Below are 18,308 nucleotides of genomic sequence, written 5' to 3'. Positions count from 1 at the left end.
TTTGGGAAAAAATCTTAATTTACAAATGCATGCAAACCTCTGATTTATTCACGTCTCATTCAGACGGACTGAAAGTTTTATAGAATCCGTCGTCGGATTCATATGAAGAGTATGAAGCAACCGAAAGTACAGCTGGAATGATTGGTGGATTTCATTTTTCTATTTCAACTTATTTTAATAATCGATTAATTATCTGAAGACAATTTTCAAGCAGAAATGTGAAACATTTGCTGGTTGCAGCTTCTTCGCTGTAAGTATTTGCTGGTTTTATGATAGTAAATTAAAAATCTGTGGGTTCTGGACTGTTGATCAGACTAAACGAACAATTTGAAGAAGTCCCAGTAGGCTCAGGGAAGTTGTGACGGATGTTTTTCCACTATTTTCTGAGGTTTAATAGACCAAATTATTAATACAAGATACAAGATAGATTTATTGATCATTGTATAGTGAGATTTAGTTCCCTTTATGCTACTCAAAAACAGTTATATACAGCAGATCAGTGAATAAATAATACATCATAGAAATAATAAGTCTTAGAATTGTAATAATATAATAATCAATAACAAATAATTGTTAGTCGCAGGCTACACTGAAAATTTTAACAAAACACACTTTTGAAGCATAAATAATTTCAATGTGATATGACTGTCCTCTGACTTTTTACGTTTATTTTCGTTTTACTGATCTTGTATTTACTTGTATTTCTTAACACAAACTGTTACATGTATTTTCAATATTTAATTATCTTGTTTAACCGTTAAATTATATAATATTTTACATGTTATATAAAGGATTTCAGTGTGAAAACGCACAGTCATCCCATGTTTTGGTAACAGTTACGCGAGGTTGAGGAAAGCATTGGCCAGAGTGCCTTTCTGTCTCATCCAATCACAGAGAAGGTGTGCTGTGAGGACCCAGTGTTGACTTTTCTGATGCCTGAATGTAATAAAGTAATCTTAAAACGAAATAAATGCGTTTACGTGTTCTAAATTAGTAATATATCTTATTCTATAATAAAGTGTCCTTTTATGATCTAAGGAATTTTAGAATTAATAAATATCTTTCTCCTTACAACAATTTCCGGCAGGCATTGGAAGAGAAAGTCTTTCGGGCCTTTACATCATCCTCCCGTTGACATTTCACGCCGTTGCTCTTACTCAATAACACTTGTAAGGGCTACACGATGAAGTTCAGGGGAGGAAATTAAACAAAAAGCGTTGTGTTTTGGACTGAAAGACCAACGCGGCACGAGTAGGATGTCTCAGGTGCTGAGGCTTCTCTCGGCGGCCGCCCTGCCTCTCTACCGGGCTGCTGGAGCCCGAGCTCGGCTCTCCGCTGGGACGGTAGGACGGCTTTTCACTGCCGGATACCGGAGCGCCGCTGCCCCGGTAAGTAAAGGTTTTCCAGTAGTAACTGTGGTCTAAGAAATGTACGAGTCTGTCAGTGACTTAATGACCCGAATTCCTTCTCCACGTGGGTTGAACGTTACATTTAAACTAAAAATTGTTTGTCTAGAGGAACGATTATCTAGCTAGCCCGACTACGTGCCAAGTTCCATTGCAAAATTATTCAGTTCAGCGGTCGTCTGTTTAATAACAAAATAGCACAACACCTGAAACTCAATTTAAGACCCAATCTGCCTGATTCTAATCTACTTTTTAATTCGGCATTAATCCAATCACGCAAATTCCATCTGTTAGCCTATATCATATTGATTTGTTCTGTGTGGAGACACTGCTCCCCACTAAGTGAAGCTAAAGTGGTACCGATACTTTACCAACTAGGAGTAGTCAGTTGTTATCCCGTTAAAAGCCACAAATGGCAAATACAGTTTGACTGCATATAATATAAAGCATCAGGTTATTGAAAACTGTCATGTCTTGTGTCAAAATGTGCCCATATTACCCAGCTCTAATCTAACGTGTCTGTCTTCTATCTAATGTCAAAAGGGTGTCCACATTCAGCAGTATGTAATAGTTTGACATTTCTTTTTGGAGCTGGCTTTGTGCACGGGGGCATTGTCTTGTTGAAAGAGGAAAGTGACAAAAACAAACTGGGGACAAGCACACTTTTGTGTAAAAGTCATTGTGTGCTGTAGCATTAGAGATTCCCCTTTGTTGGAACTAAGGAGCCCAGACTAAACATGGAAAAACAGACCCAGACCAAAAGTATGTGAACAAGCTTGGCCACATACTTTTTGCGCTTTAGTGTATCAAGACCTGTTTTTGGCCGCGTCGCACACATCTTAATTATTCCTACTGCAATTCAGAATTCACTGGTCAGGAGTTTTAAATAAGTGTGACGTTCAGCGTGCGGTTGTTATATAAAAGCCAGTCATATAAAACATGAGTTGTTTTTCAGCAGAGCCTCTCAGGTTGTTGTTGTTGGTTGTGTGTATTCAGTGCACTAACAGTGGCTCTGTGGTCTTTTTCCAGAACGTCTGTCGGACTCGAGCTGACTTCCTGTCCTGTCGCAGGTTCCAGTCAGCTCAGCGACGACTGTACTCCACTGAACCCAAAGGTGAGAGCTGCTGTGTGTCTGAAGCACAAAGGGTTGGATATCCGACCCCAGGTGGGTTCAGCTGCAGGTCAAAAAGCAGCAAACAAAAAGAAAAAGGAGAGGTTGTCTGCACACTAGAACGTGCAAGCTCCCAAAAGTTTTTTGCAACGTTTTGACCCACAAGATCTTCATCAGGCAAACATCCATGTGAACAAAAAGCAGGATTTATATACAGACAAACATGACAGCTCCACCTACAGTTAGGAGATCATATGCTACAAAATAACCTCAAATATTAATTTATGTACAGAAAAACACATAATGTCCTAATGAATGGACTGCGGCCCATATTTAGCTGCTGTGTGTCTGACATGTAACCAGCAGTGTCACGTGACCCCGGTAATTAAAGATCGTTTTGAGCTTTTCAATCCCTATAATTTAAATTCTAATTGTTTTTACCTTCATTCACCACCATTAAATATATTTTTCAATCAGGTCAGCAAGTTCAATCACTCACATTTAATTCCAGACAGCAGCAGAAACAACTGGAGGCATAATAAACATAAAACCCGTCTAATAAACCACTTGAAATTCTGTGAATTTTAATATGGCGAATAAGCCAATCTGGTGTTTTTCAGGAGAGATGTGAGCGCTTTTCTAAAAGATATCAAATGTTGACATTCGTTGTGTGTCCTGAGGCTGCTGGATATTACAGTCTGTTGATTCTTAACTGATATTTTGGCTGCAGGTTTAGGCCTCGGTGTGACAGGGTTAATATGAAACACCAGAATCAGTACCAGAAACAACATCTTGAAATGTATCTTTCACTGAAAGCAGAGCTGGGATGAAAAATGACACTGGAATGGAAACAAGACAGGAAACACTGGTTTGTCTGACAGATGTGTTAATCTAACTATAACTATAATAATAATAATAATAATGTTACAAAGTGCTTCACAAAGGCAGCAAAATAGTAAAAGTCATAAAACCATCTTGTTTTAAAAGAAAACATAAAACATTTTTAAGTAAAGGACAGTTTAAAGAAAATTTAAACAAGTAAAATCAAGAAAAGCTCTCCGATAAACGTATGTTTTAAGAAGGGACTTAAAAGAGATCACTGGCTCAGCCGTCCTGATTTCCTCGGGCCGGCTGTTCCAGAGCCTCGGGGCCCTGACTGCAAACGCTCGGCCCCCTTTAGTTTTCAGCCGGGTCTCTGGAACAGACTACAGACCTCAGCCCGAGGGTCTCAAGGTTCGTGCCGGCGCATACGGTACTAAGAGGTCGGAGATATAGCAGGGAGAGAGGCCATGAAGTGCCTTAAAAGTAATCAGTCAAATCTTTCATGTGTGAGTTTCAGATGGAAAAGAAGGAGGAGGAGCAGCAGGAGGAGGAGGAGGAAGATCAGGCGGAGGGAAGAGAGGAGGAGGTGGAGGAGGAAAAGACTGGTGGAGCCGAATGCAAAAGGTGAAGACCCAAAATGAAAATGACATCACAATGAAATCATAATCAACAGTTTCTGTATGAAATCTTGTCCAGTGTTCAAAGATTTGTTTTGAGGAGAAAGTGAGATTTTTTTCTGTGTTAAAGGTCCAGTGTGGAGGATTTAGTGGCTTCTAGCGGTGAAATTACAGTTTGCAACCATCTGAATCCCGCTCACCTCACCCTCCCCTTCCAAGCGTGTTGGAGAAACTACGGTGGCCGCAAAACTCGCAAAAAGACCCTCTCTAGAGCCAGTGTTTGGTTTGTCCACTCTGGGCTACTGTAGAAACATGGCGGTGCAACATGGCGGCCTCCGTGGAAGGGGACCCGCTCCCTCTGTAGATATAAACGGCTGATTCTAAAGTAACGAAAACGCTTCTTATTTTCAGCTGATTATACACTAATGAAAACATACTTATGAATATTATATTCTATCTCTGCCGACAGCTGCTCCTCAATGTTCCACACTGGACCTTTAAACTAAAATGAAAAATAAAAGGTGGACTTTCAAGTGAAGGTCTAACTTAACTTTGCTCTTACAGAGTTCACATAACAGGTTCATTAAAGGTGCAGTTTGATGTTGAGTCTTCCAAGCAACTTCTCTTCCTCTACTCTTTTAAAGTTGCTGTTTTGTGATATTAATCTGGCGTCTTTTTTTGTTTTCTTTGTGGCAAATCCTGGGAGGAAAACTGATGAAAACTTTGTTGGAAATATTATTGTCAGAAAACCAGTGTTGGTTTGAAATTTTGCCATTTGACCACAAGGCAGCCAGTTTGTTGGCTTTGTTTCAAATTCAGCTAATCGGAGAAAAGAGAAACATGCAAAGTAAAACGTAACAGCGCTCGATGGCTTTCAAAATGCTAGCAAGCAGCTACATGCCAGTAGAACTGCTATTAGAGCTGCAACGATTCGTCAATTCATCGATTAGTTAAATGACAGAAAATTAAATGGCAACACTTTTGATAATTGATTCGTTTTTAATTTAATTTTTCAAGCAAAAATGCCAGCTTCTCTGTGTCTGACATTATCGTAAACTGAATATCTTTGGATTTTGGACATTTGATGATGTCACTTTTGGCTGGTTTTCTAATATTTCACCGATCAAACAATTCGAATAATTGACAAAATAATTGGCAGATTAATCAATAATAATGAAAATTATCGTTAGTTTCAGCCCTGAATACTATTATCGCTTGTACATTAGCTTAAAATGCACATTATGAATGCATTATGAAGTCTTAGTGGACTTACGAAAGTGATTTTGATGGCAGCAGCCATTTTATTTCTACTCCTTCAGCTGACAGATGTGTTGGATAGCGTTGCCCATTTCCCAGTCACTCTCATTACCAGTTGCTTGCAGATCTTGGTCCAGTAAATGTCCCGTGTGTCATCATCACCCGGGTTGATAACCTGTCCAGACATTAACATCCAGCTGTGTCTCTGCGGCTCCTCAGGGTGACTTCCCCTGGGATGAGAAGGATTTCCGTTACTTGGCGGTCACTGTGGCCGGATTCAGTTCAGCTCTGCTCTACTTCTACTTCAGAGACAACGGCAGAGAGATCACCTGGAAGGACTTCATCCACCGCTACGTGGGCAGAGGAATGGTGAGGAGCACTCTGGGAAATGTATACATTTATATTTATATGCTGAGAACCTAACACGAGTCCAGATGAAAGATGTAAAATCCGCTGTAGACCTGAACACCTCGGACATCCGGAGGCTGGAGCCCTGCTGCTAATGGCCCTGAATTTACTAAAAGTCTTAGAAACAAATAAGAAGTGTTTAAGTAAAAAAGACTGTAAAAATGAAAGTGTGTGCATATATTATTTATTTCTTTATTTTTCTGTCCAGGTGGATCGGTTAGAGGTCGTCAACAAACAGTACGTCAGAGTCATCCTGGTGCCGGGAGCCGACGCTGATGCGGTGAGACGAAACAACCGAAATCTGACACCGAAGCAGAAATGAATGTCTCTTAAAAAAAAACAACTAAACTTTATTAATTTGTTTGATTTTAAAATATCGTAGAAAAGGTTTCAGGCGTAGTCATCTGGACACTGTTTTCAGAATCAAGACGTTTCGGCTCCCATCCGGAAGTCATTCTCAATTGTGAAAAAATGGGGCGGGAACTAGAAATTTAAGCTACTCTGTGTTACATAAGCCCCGCCCTCAGGAAGGAGTCTACCTGAGTATCTGTTGATTAGCTAGTTTCACCTGAAACTGACCTAATTGTTTCCATGATGGCCCAGTAATCAGTAATCAGGCCTATTGTTTAATGGCTGCATCTACTTCATCACTGTTAAGTACCTGATTAGCATATGATTGGTTTGACCACGGTGTTAATACACTGTGGTAGACTTTGGGCAGATTGAATCTCAGACCACCATTTCTGTTCAAAGACGGGTTCTCTTTTTTCACAAAAGGTGAAGCTAGCTAATCAACAGATACAGAACACTCCTGGACGAATGAGGGACTACACCGTCTTGATTTTAAAATGATTGCTCAATATGAATTACTATATATGTGTTTATGTTTGCTTCATTTTGCCAAATATCATGTATATAACGTTAAAATTAAGCAGTGAATCCGAAAATGGGACCAACAAAACATCACGAAATTATGAAATCTTTTATACCACAAGGCCAACAAATGCTCATCTTGCCATACTAGATGTTTCTGTTAATGGTCAGCTTAATGAAATGTAACGTTCTGGATCTTTGTCTATATTGAAATTTTTAAATTTTTTATTTAAATAATTACCACAAAAAAAACCCCAATTAATATAGCATGAAGATTTTGGACTGGCTGAGAAGGTGTAGGATGATGCCGCGTCCTATTGTGCCTACTCTTCTCATTCTTTTATGATGCACAATCTATTTGACGTCATCATTAAATCTTCTGTGACCTGCAGAGCTACGTTTGGTTCAACATCGGCAGCGTCGACACGTTTGAGAGGAACCTGGAGGCGGCGCACATGGAGCTCGGCCTGGAGCCGTCGCACCGACCCGCCGTCGTCTACAGCACCGAGAGCGACGGGTGGGGTTAACACACAGACACGTCCGCCTTTCTCATCAACGTATATGTTATGTAAACCAGTGGCTTTCAACGACGGCCCTGGAAAAAAGTTGTAAAGAGGAATATTTCTACTTTTTGAGAAATATATCTGAGAGATAACATCTGAGATACGACGGGGCCTTACCGATGATGATAACCTTCCTCGTCTGTTTTCCCAGCTCCTTTCTGATCAGCATGGTACCGACACTGCTGCTCATCGGCTTCCTGCTCTTCACCCTGCGGCGAGGACCAATGGGAGGAGGCCCTGGTGGCGGGAGGGGCGGGCCCTTCAGCATGAGTGAGTCGACGGCGAAGATGATGACGGACAACATTGAAGTAAAGTTCAAGGACGTGGCCGGCTGTGAGGAGGCCAAGCTGGAGATCCTGGAGTTCGTCAACTTCCTGAAGAACCCACAACAGTACCTGGACCTCGGAGCCAAGATCCCCAAGGTAAAAACACACACACACACACACACACACACACACACACAGGGCACTATGTGTCGTGACAGAAGCAGGGATTTTAATAAATATTCACCTTAAAGCTGCTGCAGATGATTGTAAGCTCGGTCTAAAACACAGAATGAGACTCAGAGGAACACAGCTGAGATTCTCCCATGTTCGTCTTTGTCCAGCAAACGCAGTTTATTTCAATTATTTTTAAAGAAATTGTATTTTCATTCAAATAATCGTAATAATTGTACCGGCGCAGACGCTAAGCAATGCATTGCTGTGGACGTGGTCAGCAGCAGAACGTATTTTAGCCACCTAAAAGAAAGCCCACTGGAAAAAATCTCTATCAGTTTAAGTGTACGCTGTATCATCATGAATATTTTCAGCGCTTTATCTTGCCGTCAGACAGCCATTTCCTTTTGGAACTACATTTTCTCAACCCTAGAACTTCCGTATTCCTACGCATAAGCGCAACTTGGCCATGCACTGTATAATGTCGAAGTAATACACTGACTACGGATGCGTACCTCATACAGCCCCACTTCAAAAAACACAAACTATCCCTTTAATCTGGGTATTTGTGTCTGTCCTTAAATCCGTTTAGGTTTCATGCAAATTCAAGACTGAAAAGAAGTTTTAAAATGAGGGTTTAAATGTTCATCGGATCTGATTGAGGCTCCAAATGTTTTTGTCGTTCTTTCGCTTATTCTGCTTATCTATAGATCCCAACCATCGGTTTTCTATAACTGCTCGTCCTGTTTATGACTTAAACCGGAAACAACTGAAAATGTATTTTGAATTAAGTTATATTTTAAGCACCACATGAATAGTTTTTTGAATTTTTAACTCTGTAAGTGTTCAAAAGTTCATATCTTGGTCACAACTCTTTAAGAACCAAATCTAAAGAATCCTTTTCAAAAACTGTATGTTGATGTTAAATCAGCTGATAAATCGCTGTAGGAATTATTATTTTTTTTTTTAACTCTTAAATGTTGGGATTGGAATAAACCTCAAACATCAGTCAGCCTTTACTTTGCAGCATTGATGACCATTTTTTAATCAGGCCTTGAACGCACCATCGGGCAGGTTCTCTAAAATGGCTGCTGCTCAGACTGCAGAACCAAACTATAGTTTGACAACATAAAGATGACAAAGCTACAGAATCTGTAGCCAGTTGATTTTTAAAAAAATAGTTTTTATTGCTCTTTTAATTTTGTAATAGGAAATTTTTTTAACTGTGTCATGTATACAACTATGTCCAGCCCACATGGGCTTACAAGACCACAAATAAATATAAACTAGATCCAGAATGCGACGCGTACATTTTCACATAATCCTACAAAAGTCCCAAAATAAAGAATACCAATTTACATAAGTTCGATAATCAGGGTTTTAGACTTTCATGCCGACAGCAAAATTCATAATTACGGGAAAAATCAAAGTAAAGACTAATTAGATTGTTTAGCTTGTCTTCTTTCTCAAACTTTTGAGACAATATATAATATAATATAATCATAATTAAAGAAGCATTAAACAACATGAGTGTGGTATTTAGTTTTTTGGGTGACTGATGTAGTTCCTCAAGTTGTAAATCTACAGTTTATTGTGCGGATGAGTTAAATGTCTCGCCATGTGGTATCCCAGGGTGCTGTGCTGTCCGGACCTCCGGGGACGGGGAAGACTCTGCTGGCTAAAGCCACAGCCGGAGAGGCCAACGTCCCCTTCATCACTGTTAATGGCTCAGAGTTCCTGGAGATGTTTGTGGGCGTCGGTCCTGCCAGGGTGAGTGAAGGAAGCCAGATGAGATATGTGTCGGAGCAGAGGACTCTGGGGAACCTCCTCACTCCCTCCCGAGACCCCTGAATCTGGACGACTTGTTAGAGATGTGAAATCTCAGTGGATAATTTAGGAGAAATGAGACAACATTGAGCTTTCTCCTCCGCAGGTGAGGGACATGTTCTCCATGGCGAGGAAGAACGCCCCCTGCATCCTCTTCATCGATGAGATCGACGCTGTGGGGAGGAAGAGGGGAGGAGGGAACTTTGGAGGTCAGAGTGAACAGGAGAACACCCTGAACCAGCTGCTGGTGGAGATGGACGGTAGGCTGGAGATAAACTGAAGTCTGATTCTTCAGGTCTGATGTTTTCGGTCCTAACTGGTCTTCTGTTGCAGGTTTTAACACCGTTACTAACGTGGTGGTCCTAGCTGGAACCAACAGACCTGACATCCTGGACCCTGCACTGATGAGACCGGGTCGCTTCGACAGACAGATCTACATAGGTAGAGTTCAACACTGAGAGCCGACTGGTGCTTTGATCTCTGACTCTTCATATTAAACATAAAAACACTTATTGGGGTGACCGGGGGAGGGGTCCTCGGGTCAAAGCGTCAAATGTCAGATGTGGGTGAGTCTGTATATCATCAGTTCTTTAATCTCAGCTAACACAGATTCTTAGTACACGAATGTTGATTTATTTTTTTTCCATTGTTAAAGCCAGAGTTGTAGAACAATGTGCACAACTTTTCAACCAAGATCCAATCATCTCTGTATTTAATGACTAACTTGTGATTTTAAAATAGTCAGTGAGGCGGCCATGTTTAGGTTTTGAATAGCAGGTGGCAGAAGACTGAGGGCTTTTCTTTTCTGCCGTATGAACGTCTCCCGTCTCCACTCAGGTCCTCCAGACATCAAGGGCAGGGCGTCCATCTTTAAAGTCCACCTGCGACCGATCAAAGTGGACCCCAACATGGACAAAGATGTTCTGGCCAGGAAGATGGCCGCCGCCACACCGGGATTCACTGGTATGTCACAGCTACATCATCTGTCACAATGTCAGTTTCTTGCTTCTTTCAACCTCAGCGTACTAAACCTTAAAATAAATTCTATGAAAAGTAGCTGGAAACACTTTAAAACCAAATGTTTCAAACCACATGAACAAAAAACAAGATCAGAGTTTGTACAGTTTATAGTTACAGCTCAAAACTACCTTTTTGATTCGGTTTCATTTGTGCGACCGAAAGAGGAAATCAGCATTTTAGAGCTGCTAATACTTCTAGACATACTGCACTTAAAGAGGAAATATGTTTATATACGTACGTATAGTTAATGTGTTTAGTGTCAGAATTCTCAAATGTTTGTTGATGGTTGTATTTTCCGCATCAGGAGCTGACATCGCTAACGTCTGCAACGAGGCCGCGCTGATCGCCGCCAGACACCTGAACCCGTCCGTCAACGGCAAACACTTCGAACAGGCCATCGACCGGGTGATCGGAGGTCAGTGCTGTGGCTTATGTTAAACGTGTCCCTGTATTTGTTGTTTTCGCTCTGCATCGTGATTATTTTCCCTGTTTTAAAGCCTTTTTATGTTGTAAAACATTCATAATAAAAATAACAACCAGAGACAAGAGACAACAGCATAATTGATACCATTAGATATTGGTTTATATTCCTCAGTCTCAGACCTGTGTGTGTGTGTGTGTGTGTGTGTGTGTGTGTTTTCAGGTCTGGAGAAGAAGACTCAGGTCCTGCAGCCCACAGAGAAGAAGACTGTAGCGTATCACGAGGCCGGTCACGCCATCGTGGGCTGGTTCCTGCAGCACGCCGACCCACTGCTGAAGGTGCATCTTCTATCTGTTACTACTAATATGCACTTCTGAACCTTCTGTGTTCATAATTCAGTTCTTCTGTGACCAAACTTGACGTGGGTCAGTATGAAATTTTAATTGTGTAGTCACGAGGACAAAATTATTCTTTGTAGTAATTATGATCCCAATAATAAAGAGTTAATTCATGTTCATAAAAACACTTCACTCAAAGTACAGCAATGCTGTGTGCTCAAAATGCTTTAACTGGACCTGTGCAACGCTTATTCAGATTAAAAATTAAAAATAAAATAAGAATAATAACTTTATTTGTATAGCACCTTTCACACAGAGATGAAGCCCAAATAACTTTGCAAAAACAAAAACAATAATGAAAATAAACCAATAAACCCAACAGGAAACATTAATATAAACACCAAAGGTGAAATTTCAAGAGTTGACTAAAGTGGATTAACACAAATTAAAAGCCAGATTAAAAAAGTTCTTTAATTTCTTTCTAAGAACACTGACAAAGAGTTTTCTGTTCAGAAAGCAGCCTCAGCACATTTCTTGTGGGAAACATTAGAACTTCTAAAAGAAAGTCAGTGGAGCCTCTGAGTTCTTACCTAAAACTTTATAAACAAGAAAAATCAATTTAAAAAAAAAAAAGTGCTGCTTAATCAGAAATAAAACTAAAGAGGAAAACTGTAAATTGATTAAAATGTTTCTAAAAAAAGGTCAAAATTATCAGTATAGCTGCTGTTGCTTTTTTAACAAAGATATATTAATAAATGCCACATCTCTAGTCGGAGCCAAACCTTTATAGCAGATGTGACAAAGTTAGCTAACGTACCGCAGAGCAGAGCGGTGAAATGTCCCTTAAACACACGTCGTGTGTCCAGGTGTCAATCATCCCGCGGGGGAAGGGTCTGGGTTACGCCCAGTACCTGCCCAGAGAGCAGTACCTGTACAGCAGAGAGCAGCTGTTCGACAGGATGTGCATGATGCTGGGAGGCCGCGTGGCCGAGCAGGTCTTCTTCGGCAAGATCACCACCGGAGCTCAGGACGACCTGAAGAAGGTCACGCAGTCCGCCTACGCTCAGGTACGCAACACACACCTGCTGGTTCTGCTTGATTCTTGATTTAGCAGAAGAGCGTTTTTTCCTGCCGTGACACCGGGTTGTCCTCCCTGACCCTCCAGGTGGTGCAGTTTGGGATGAGCGACAAGGTGGGGCAGGTGTCGTTCGACCTGCCCCGGCAGGGCGAGATGGTCATGGAGAAGCCGTACAGCGAGGCCACGGCCGAGCTGATCGACGAGGAGGTCCGAGAGCTGGTGGAGCGAGCGTACCAGAGAACCATGCAGCTCATCGAGGACAAGAAGGAGCTGGTGGAGATGGTGAGACTCTGATTCATCATGTGCTGTCCGCTGTGTAGAGGGTTAAGGGCTGCGTGCCATTTGATCATTTCAAAATTCAAGCAGCTCCAGAGACAAAGGCCATAAAACGGAAACAATGAAGGCTAACCTCAACGTCTGGGGAAAGTTTGATAAACTTTCAGGAGAGTTTTCCGGCTGTATCATAGTTTTTTTTTCTCCCGTCTTGTTACACACATTTATTTTAATCGACAGTTTTCAGACTGAACAGCAGGAAGAAATGAAAGAAGAGAAGGGGGAGAGGATGATTAACGAAATGTTGCGTTAAGGTCACGTTACATTCAGGCTGCAGCAGGAACCTTCTTTATTTAGCAGATTGCTCACTTGACATGATTATTGTTTAATATCCTGTCAGCTTTTAGTTTTGCTGCATTTGTTTTCCTTTATTTTCTCCGCTGTGTCCTCACCGATGGGTATTGTTAGGATTTTATCGATACTCTTAGTGGGTTTTTAAAAAAGAGATTTTTTTTATTGCTGTGCAAAAACATGACAGACATGCTCACAACTACAAAGCCAATATATAATCTCACTAAACCCTCCCTGGAAACAAATGTGAAATGTTAATCAAATGAGTGATTAAACACCGACTGCCGTTTTTAAAAAGAACATCGCTGCTTAATTTTGAAGCCAAATTCTCACAAACATAGTTAATATTTCGTCTCACCGGAATCTGACATTTCACATGTTTTCCTGTGACCTTGAAATTATTACCTCTTTGGAATATATCGCTCCTAAATTATTACAGCAAGAAATTCCTGGGAATAAAGTAATTCATAATAAAATAATGTTTATTCTCATTTTTTTTTAACTTACTGTCTCATATGTTTTCGATTATTTGTTAATATTTTTTTAGTAGAACAACAGTTCCTCTTAAAAGTGCTTTATCTTTGAGGTGGAAAAAACAACCCAATGCCAACCCTCCTGTTTTTCAGAAAATCTTCTCATCAGTTTTGATTCTTCGAGCGGTTATATTGGAGTGTGTTGCTGTCTCGGTAGTCTGAGAAGAATTGTTCTCTTGATGTTCAGTTGCATCGTTGCGGCGATCTTCTGCACTCGATGTCGAACGCTGCTCTTCACTCTGATTGGTTGGATGGAGGTCCGCGTGTTTGATGAAGCCTGTTATTCTACAAACTATTAATTCATTAGTTTAGCTGCCATTTTAGTATGAAAGGTTGTCGGAAGAAACCGCTGCAGCTGAAGTCGAGCCAGTTCTGTTTCAGCTAATATCAGCTGTTCCAGGATATTTGAAGGATGTTATTTTAGTATTTAGGTGTTAGGAGATTCACGAGATGAAAAGACTGACTCTTCCACTAAGACTGAGAAATGATTTATACATTTAATATATAATGGAGAGAAAAAAGCAGTTGGTTTGTCTCTCCCTTCTTTACTTCCTCTTTAAATTTCAGTTCAGCCTTTTGTCGGCAGATCCGTCTGGTTTAGGCTGCCGTTCATGGATAATGATGTAGAGCTACTTAAAGACTTGCTGCCCGTTATTGACAGTGTTTGTGATATGTTGCCTGGCAACAGTGTTGTTTCTTTTGTTGTTTCTGACATTAAACATTTTTTTTAAAATTTCAAAAAAAGCACAAACAATATTTCCCAGGAAAAGCAGCAGATTTTGGCAAGCCCTCCGAGTATTCAGCCCTGATCTCTTCCTCAGGTGGGGAAGCGTCTCCTGGAGAAGGAGGTCCTGGACAAGGCAGACATGTTGGAGCTGCTGGGCCCGCGGCCGTTTGAGGAGAAGTCGACGTACGAGGAGTTTGTGGAGGGGACGGGGAGCTTCGAGGAGGACACGAGTCTGCCGGAGGGCCTCCGAGACTGGAACCAGGAGCGAGGAGGGGAGGCCGAGGAGACGAGCTCCACTCGGGACAAACAGCAGGCCATGTAGAGCCCGAAAACTCAGATATGAAAAACAAACGCTTCACATCCCAGCTGCAAAAAACCAACTCAACGCTGACTCAGTTTCACAGAGCCTGGGAGGGGTGAGGGGGGATTTTTATTAATAATTTCCACTAATTATAGTGATTCAAGTCCTCAATTTACTTTGAATTATTAACCTGAGGGAACCAAACGCTCGAGGATTTGATTTCTAATTTTGGACCGAGACGTGTGGAGACATTTCAGGTTTTTTTGTTACGAAAACTCTTCTTTTTCAGATGGATGTAGAAAAGAGAAGGAAGGGGGCCAATGAATGAATTATTCCTGCTCTTAGTAATTAAAGTTTATTAATGACTAATTTGAGAGAATGTTTGGTCAGAAATGTTCCTCCTGAGAACCACCAGGCTCTGTTCGATCTCCGGTTCAATGTAGAATTTACTTTGATTTCACGGAGGCTGCGATCAGTTTGTTTTTTCACTGTTCGGACAGGAAGACGCTCCGTGGCCTTAAACAGGAGACCAACACACAACAGGCTGTTTGTTTTTAATATTCCTGAACTTTTTTTTAATTTATTATATAAAAAGGGAGTTTTGCTCCCTGACTGACGTCGGCCTTCCTGATAACGAGGAGGGGAAAAAGTTGAACACAGTCTGAAAAACTTTTCTGCAGCTAAAATTTAAAACACTTCTACAGGTTTAAATATTTTGAGAATTGATGTGGAGTTATTTTCCTGTAGTTGTTTTTACAACATTTCAAGGTAACTTTTCTTGCAGTAACTGGTAACTCTGACATGTTTCACTCGCTTCAGTGTTCATGTCAGTCTACCACACCACAGCGGCCGTCAGTTTGGATTTCTTTTATACAAACACCTTGATGCTGTAAAAAGATGTGTAGGTGATTATATACATTTTGTGTGATAATGACTAAACAGGAAGCTGCTACATCAGCCCACTGACTGATGGGAAACATTTAATATTTCAGTTTCTCTGAAGGATTTCTGCTGATTTTAAAGGAGAAATCCCCCGTCGACACTGAAACAAAACAGTCGTGACTTCAGCCTCACAGCTTTCTGATCCGTCTCCGCAGCAGCGTGAAAGGCTTGTCTTTAGTTATCAGCTCCCCTGAAGGTAGTAAAACCAACTAAACTTATCTTACTAACAAGTACTATCTTTATCGTCCAAAAACCATTACAAACACGAGGCGAACTGTTGCATTTGGTGACAAATTCCCTTTATTACAGTGGAGTTTCTCTCCGCAAAGTCTCCTAAAATAAGAGATAAAATACAATAACTGAATTCCACACATCAGGACAGGTTGGCATGTTGTCTCTACTCCCTGAAAACACCGTCTTCTTCTTCTGGGTTAAAATGCAGATTGCAAACCACCACCTATGTAGCAGAATGTAGGTTATTCAAAGTTCATTTAAAACAGTGAAAATTAGTCAAATACAAGGTTAAAAGTAGTATTCGCTCATTTGACTGGTTCCAGACCAAACCGAAGCATTTAAAGACACCATTAACACCTTAAATTCATACAGGCGAGTGTGTAGGATGCAGCCGCACAGCGAACTATGATTGCAGTCGACTGCATAAACGGTCAGCCAGAAATCAGTGGATGAAAATAAAAAGTACAAACGTATATTTAAGTTTCTTTTTTAAAGACATTTAGAATTGAACTCTTTTGTCACAAGAGGAAAAATACATTTCTCTCCAGTTTAACACCAAGAAAACATTTTCATGACATCCAGACCTTAAATTTAAGAACTTGCAGAAACGTTAATAATAAAATCACACATGCCAACGTTTGCATAGTATTAATAATTCAGACTCTGCTTCCATCTGAAGCTTTCTGTAGCAGGCTGCTGGAAGTCACTGAGCTATCAATAACAGTATCTGTAGGGGGATTTGTTCTTTTTAATATCACTTCAGTGTCATTGTTGCAGTTGTCCAGCAGGTGGCGACGTCACTGACTGTAGACAGGATGTGAAAGTGCAGCTGCTGCGAGTCTGTGTACCTGCAGGAGGGTTCGACTAATGAAGATGCTCGATGTTAAACAGCTGCTAAATCTGACTGAACTTCTGTCTTCAGTGTCACGTGAGTCTTTGAACGCTGCTTCAGAGATTTATTAAATTTAATTAGAAGAAGAAATTGATAATATTGGCTTCAAACACATGTATCAGTTGAACCCTCCTGTACATGAACTGTGTATTTAAAGTGTATTTCCTGCTGAAGCCCCGCCCTCCTGTGACCTCACATGCTATGACAGAAACATGGACGTTATATGAATGTGTTTGCCAGCTGTCAGTCATGTGCTGAACAATAAATATTCTTTATATCAAAATCACAACTTGAAAGATTACAGCTTTCATATCACAAGAGCTGCAAGTTTAATTATTTCCACCTTCGTTGTAGAGATTTGGGAAACATAAATCCCTTTGCTGTTAGCTACAATCGCTAATCCAGGGGGCTAATTTCTGTGTTGCCTTTCATTCAGACAATCGTTTGAAATGATTCATGTAAAGTTTATTGGGGAAGCTGTTTTACTGGAGTCGCGTTTCCTGAATCTCTACAACTCAGTCGGAAAGTACAAATTTCTTTTGTAACGAACTGTAAAAAAGTTGAACACCCCTGAAAGTCTTGTTTTTGCTGACCGCTAGTAGTTTAAACTTCTCACCTTGCTGCAGTGATGTACAGGTGTACTCTAGGACACCGTGACATCACTGTTTAGTGTGCTTACAGGTGCAACAGAGCACATGTCCGAGGTCAGACGGGCTCGAAACTCTGCTGTTGGTTTACTGAAAGTTTGATCTGAGACTGTCGACCACGATGACAATACGCTCCACTAAATAATCTTACTAGAAAAACGACCAACGTTTACTTTGATTTCTATTAATTTAATTTAAAACAACATTTGTGACTCACAGCAACTGAACGCACCATGAGGTTGGGGCCTGATCATGCAGCTGTGGTCCTCTGCAGAGCGTCTCATTGGAGGAGGGTCAGTCGTGAGTTGTCATGGTGACCAGTGGAGGCGCGACACTTTAATACGAACACTGACTGCAGTTTGTACGCGAGGACAGGTGTGTTCGTATTAAAGTGTTTCTTTTATCAACAGACGCTGGTGTCAGTTTCGTCTGCCGGCAGAAATGTTCAGCAACTTGGTTTTTGAAATGAACTGAATGAAATACAAATGTACCAACATGTAGAAGTGAAAAATATTACATTTATCAATGTTTTTTTTTTTTTAAATCTTTGATTAAGGACAGTTGTCACACCTGTTTGGACAAAAACAAATTCGTGGATGCGTTTCCTGTTTTTGGTACGCAGCCGGCTCCAAACTCGCACTTTAAAGGTGAACTCTGACCGAGCGCTTGTGCTCAGTCGGACAATAGAAACTGCGTTTGGATGTGAAGAAGCTGTTATTCTAGTGTGTTGCATCACCATATTTAGTACAACGTTATACCAACAAACTGCTTTGGCATCGGGTCCTTTTTCAGAGCTGAGTGAATGGAAGACTCACGTGACCGAACCTTTTAAGAAAAGTCCCAGAGTGCCGTTGGATAACTTCACCTGAACCGTTCCTCCCTCTAGCTGAGACTGTTACTACACGACGCATCGCATCATCGCGCGTCATCAAATGTTTCTGCAACACAAAACGACAGACGACGACGGACGGCAGCTGCCGCTCATTTAAAGGGCTGGATTTCGTGGTGCAGTGTAGACCTGCTTCACACTGAAATACTCACTGAAACAATAGTTATATGCAACTTCGATCTCTGAAAAACAACCACATTTAACCTTTCGACGTCTTCTCACCTGGAAATGACCAAAACAATTCTTACTGGGCCACGATGATGATTTCTTTCATTGACTGACCGTTGTATGAAAACAGTTCGATATTTAAATCTCCAGAAGACGAATCTATTCCTGTCCGG

The 18,308-nt window shown here is 40.9% G+C and overlaps 1 protein-coding gene across 2 annotated transcripts; it reads left to right on the top strand.

Moving 5' to 3' along the window:
• Nucleotides 1–1,104: 1,104 nt before the first annotated feature.
• Nucleotides 1,105–16,720, top strand: afg3l1 (AFG3-like AAA ATPase 1). Of its 2 annotated transcripts, none has more exons than XM_044194950.1 (16): nucleotides 1,105–1,388; nucleotides 2,436–2,520; nucleotides 3,857–3,963; nucleotides 5,433–5,582; nucleotides 5,830–5,901; nucleotides 6,887–7,011; nucleotides 7,209–7,479; nucleotides 9,127–9,264; nucleotides 9,428–9,581; nucleotides 9,655–9,762; nucleotides 10,159–10,284; nucleotides 10,646–10,756; nucleotides 10,985–11,100; nucleotides 11,967–12,167; nucleotides 12,266–12,460; nucleotides 14,157–16,720. In XM_044194950.1, exons 1-16 carry the CDS (start codon nucleotides 1,257–1,259, stop codon nucleotides 14,382–14,384), a joined length of 2,319 nt encoding a protein of 772 aa, XP_044050885.1. In that variant the 5' UTR covers nucleotides 1,105–1,256; the 3' UTR covers nucleotides 14,385–16,720. The 2 variants fall into 2 exon arrangements, with proteins under 2 accessions (XP_044050885.1, XP_044050883.1); XM_044194948.1 differs by having other exon boundaries at nucleotides 3,851–3,963.
• Nucleotides 16,721–18,308: the final 1,588 nt, after the last annotated feature.

The sequence above is a fragment of the Siniperca chuatsi genome, linkage group LG4 (genome assembly GCF_020085105.1).
Source record: "Siniperca chuatsi isolate FFG_IHB_CAS linkage group LG4, ASM2008510v1, whole genome shotgun sequence".
In the NCBI taxonomy this organism is placed as follows: Eukaryota; Metazoa; Chordata; class Actinopteri; order Centrarchiformes; family Sinipercidae; genus Siniperca; species Siniperca chuatsi.
This window is presented reverse-complemented; position numbering and strand designations above follow the sequence as displayed.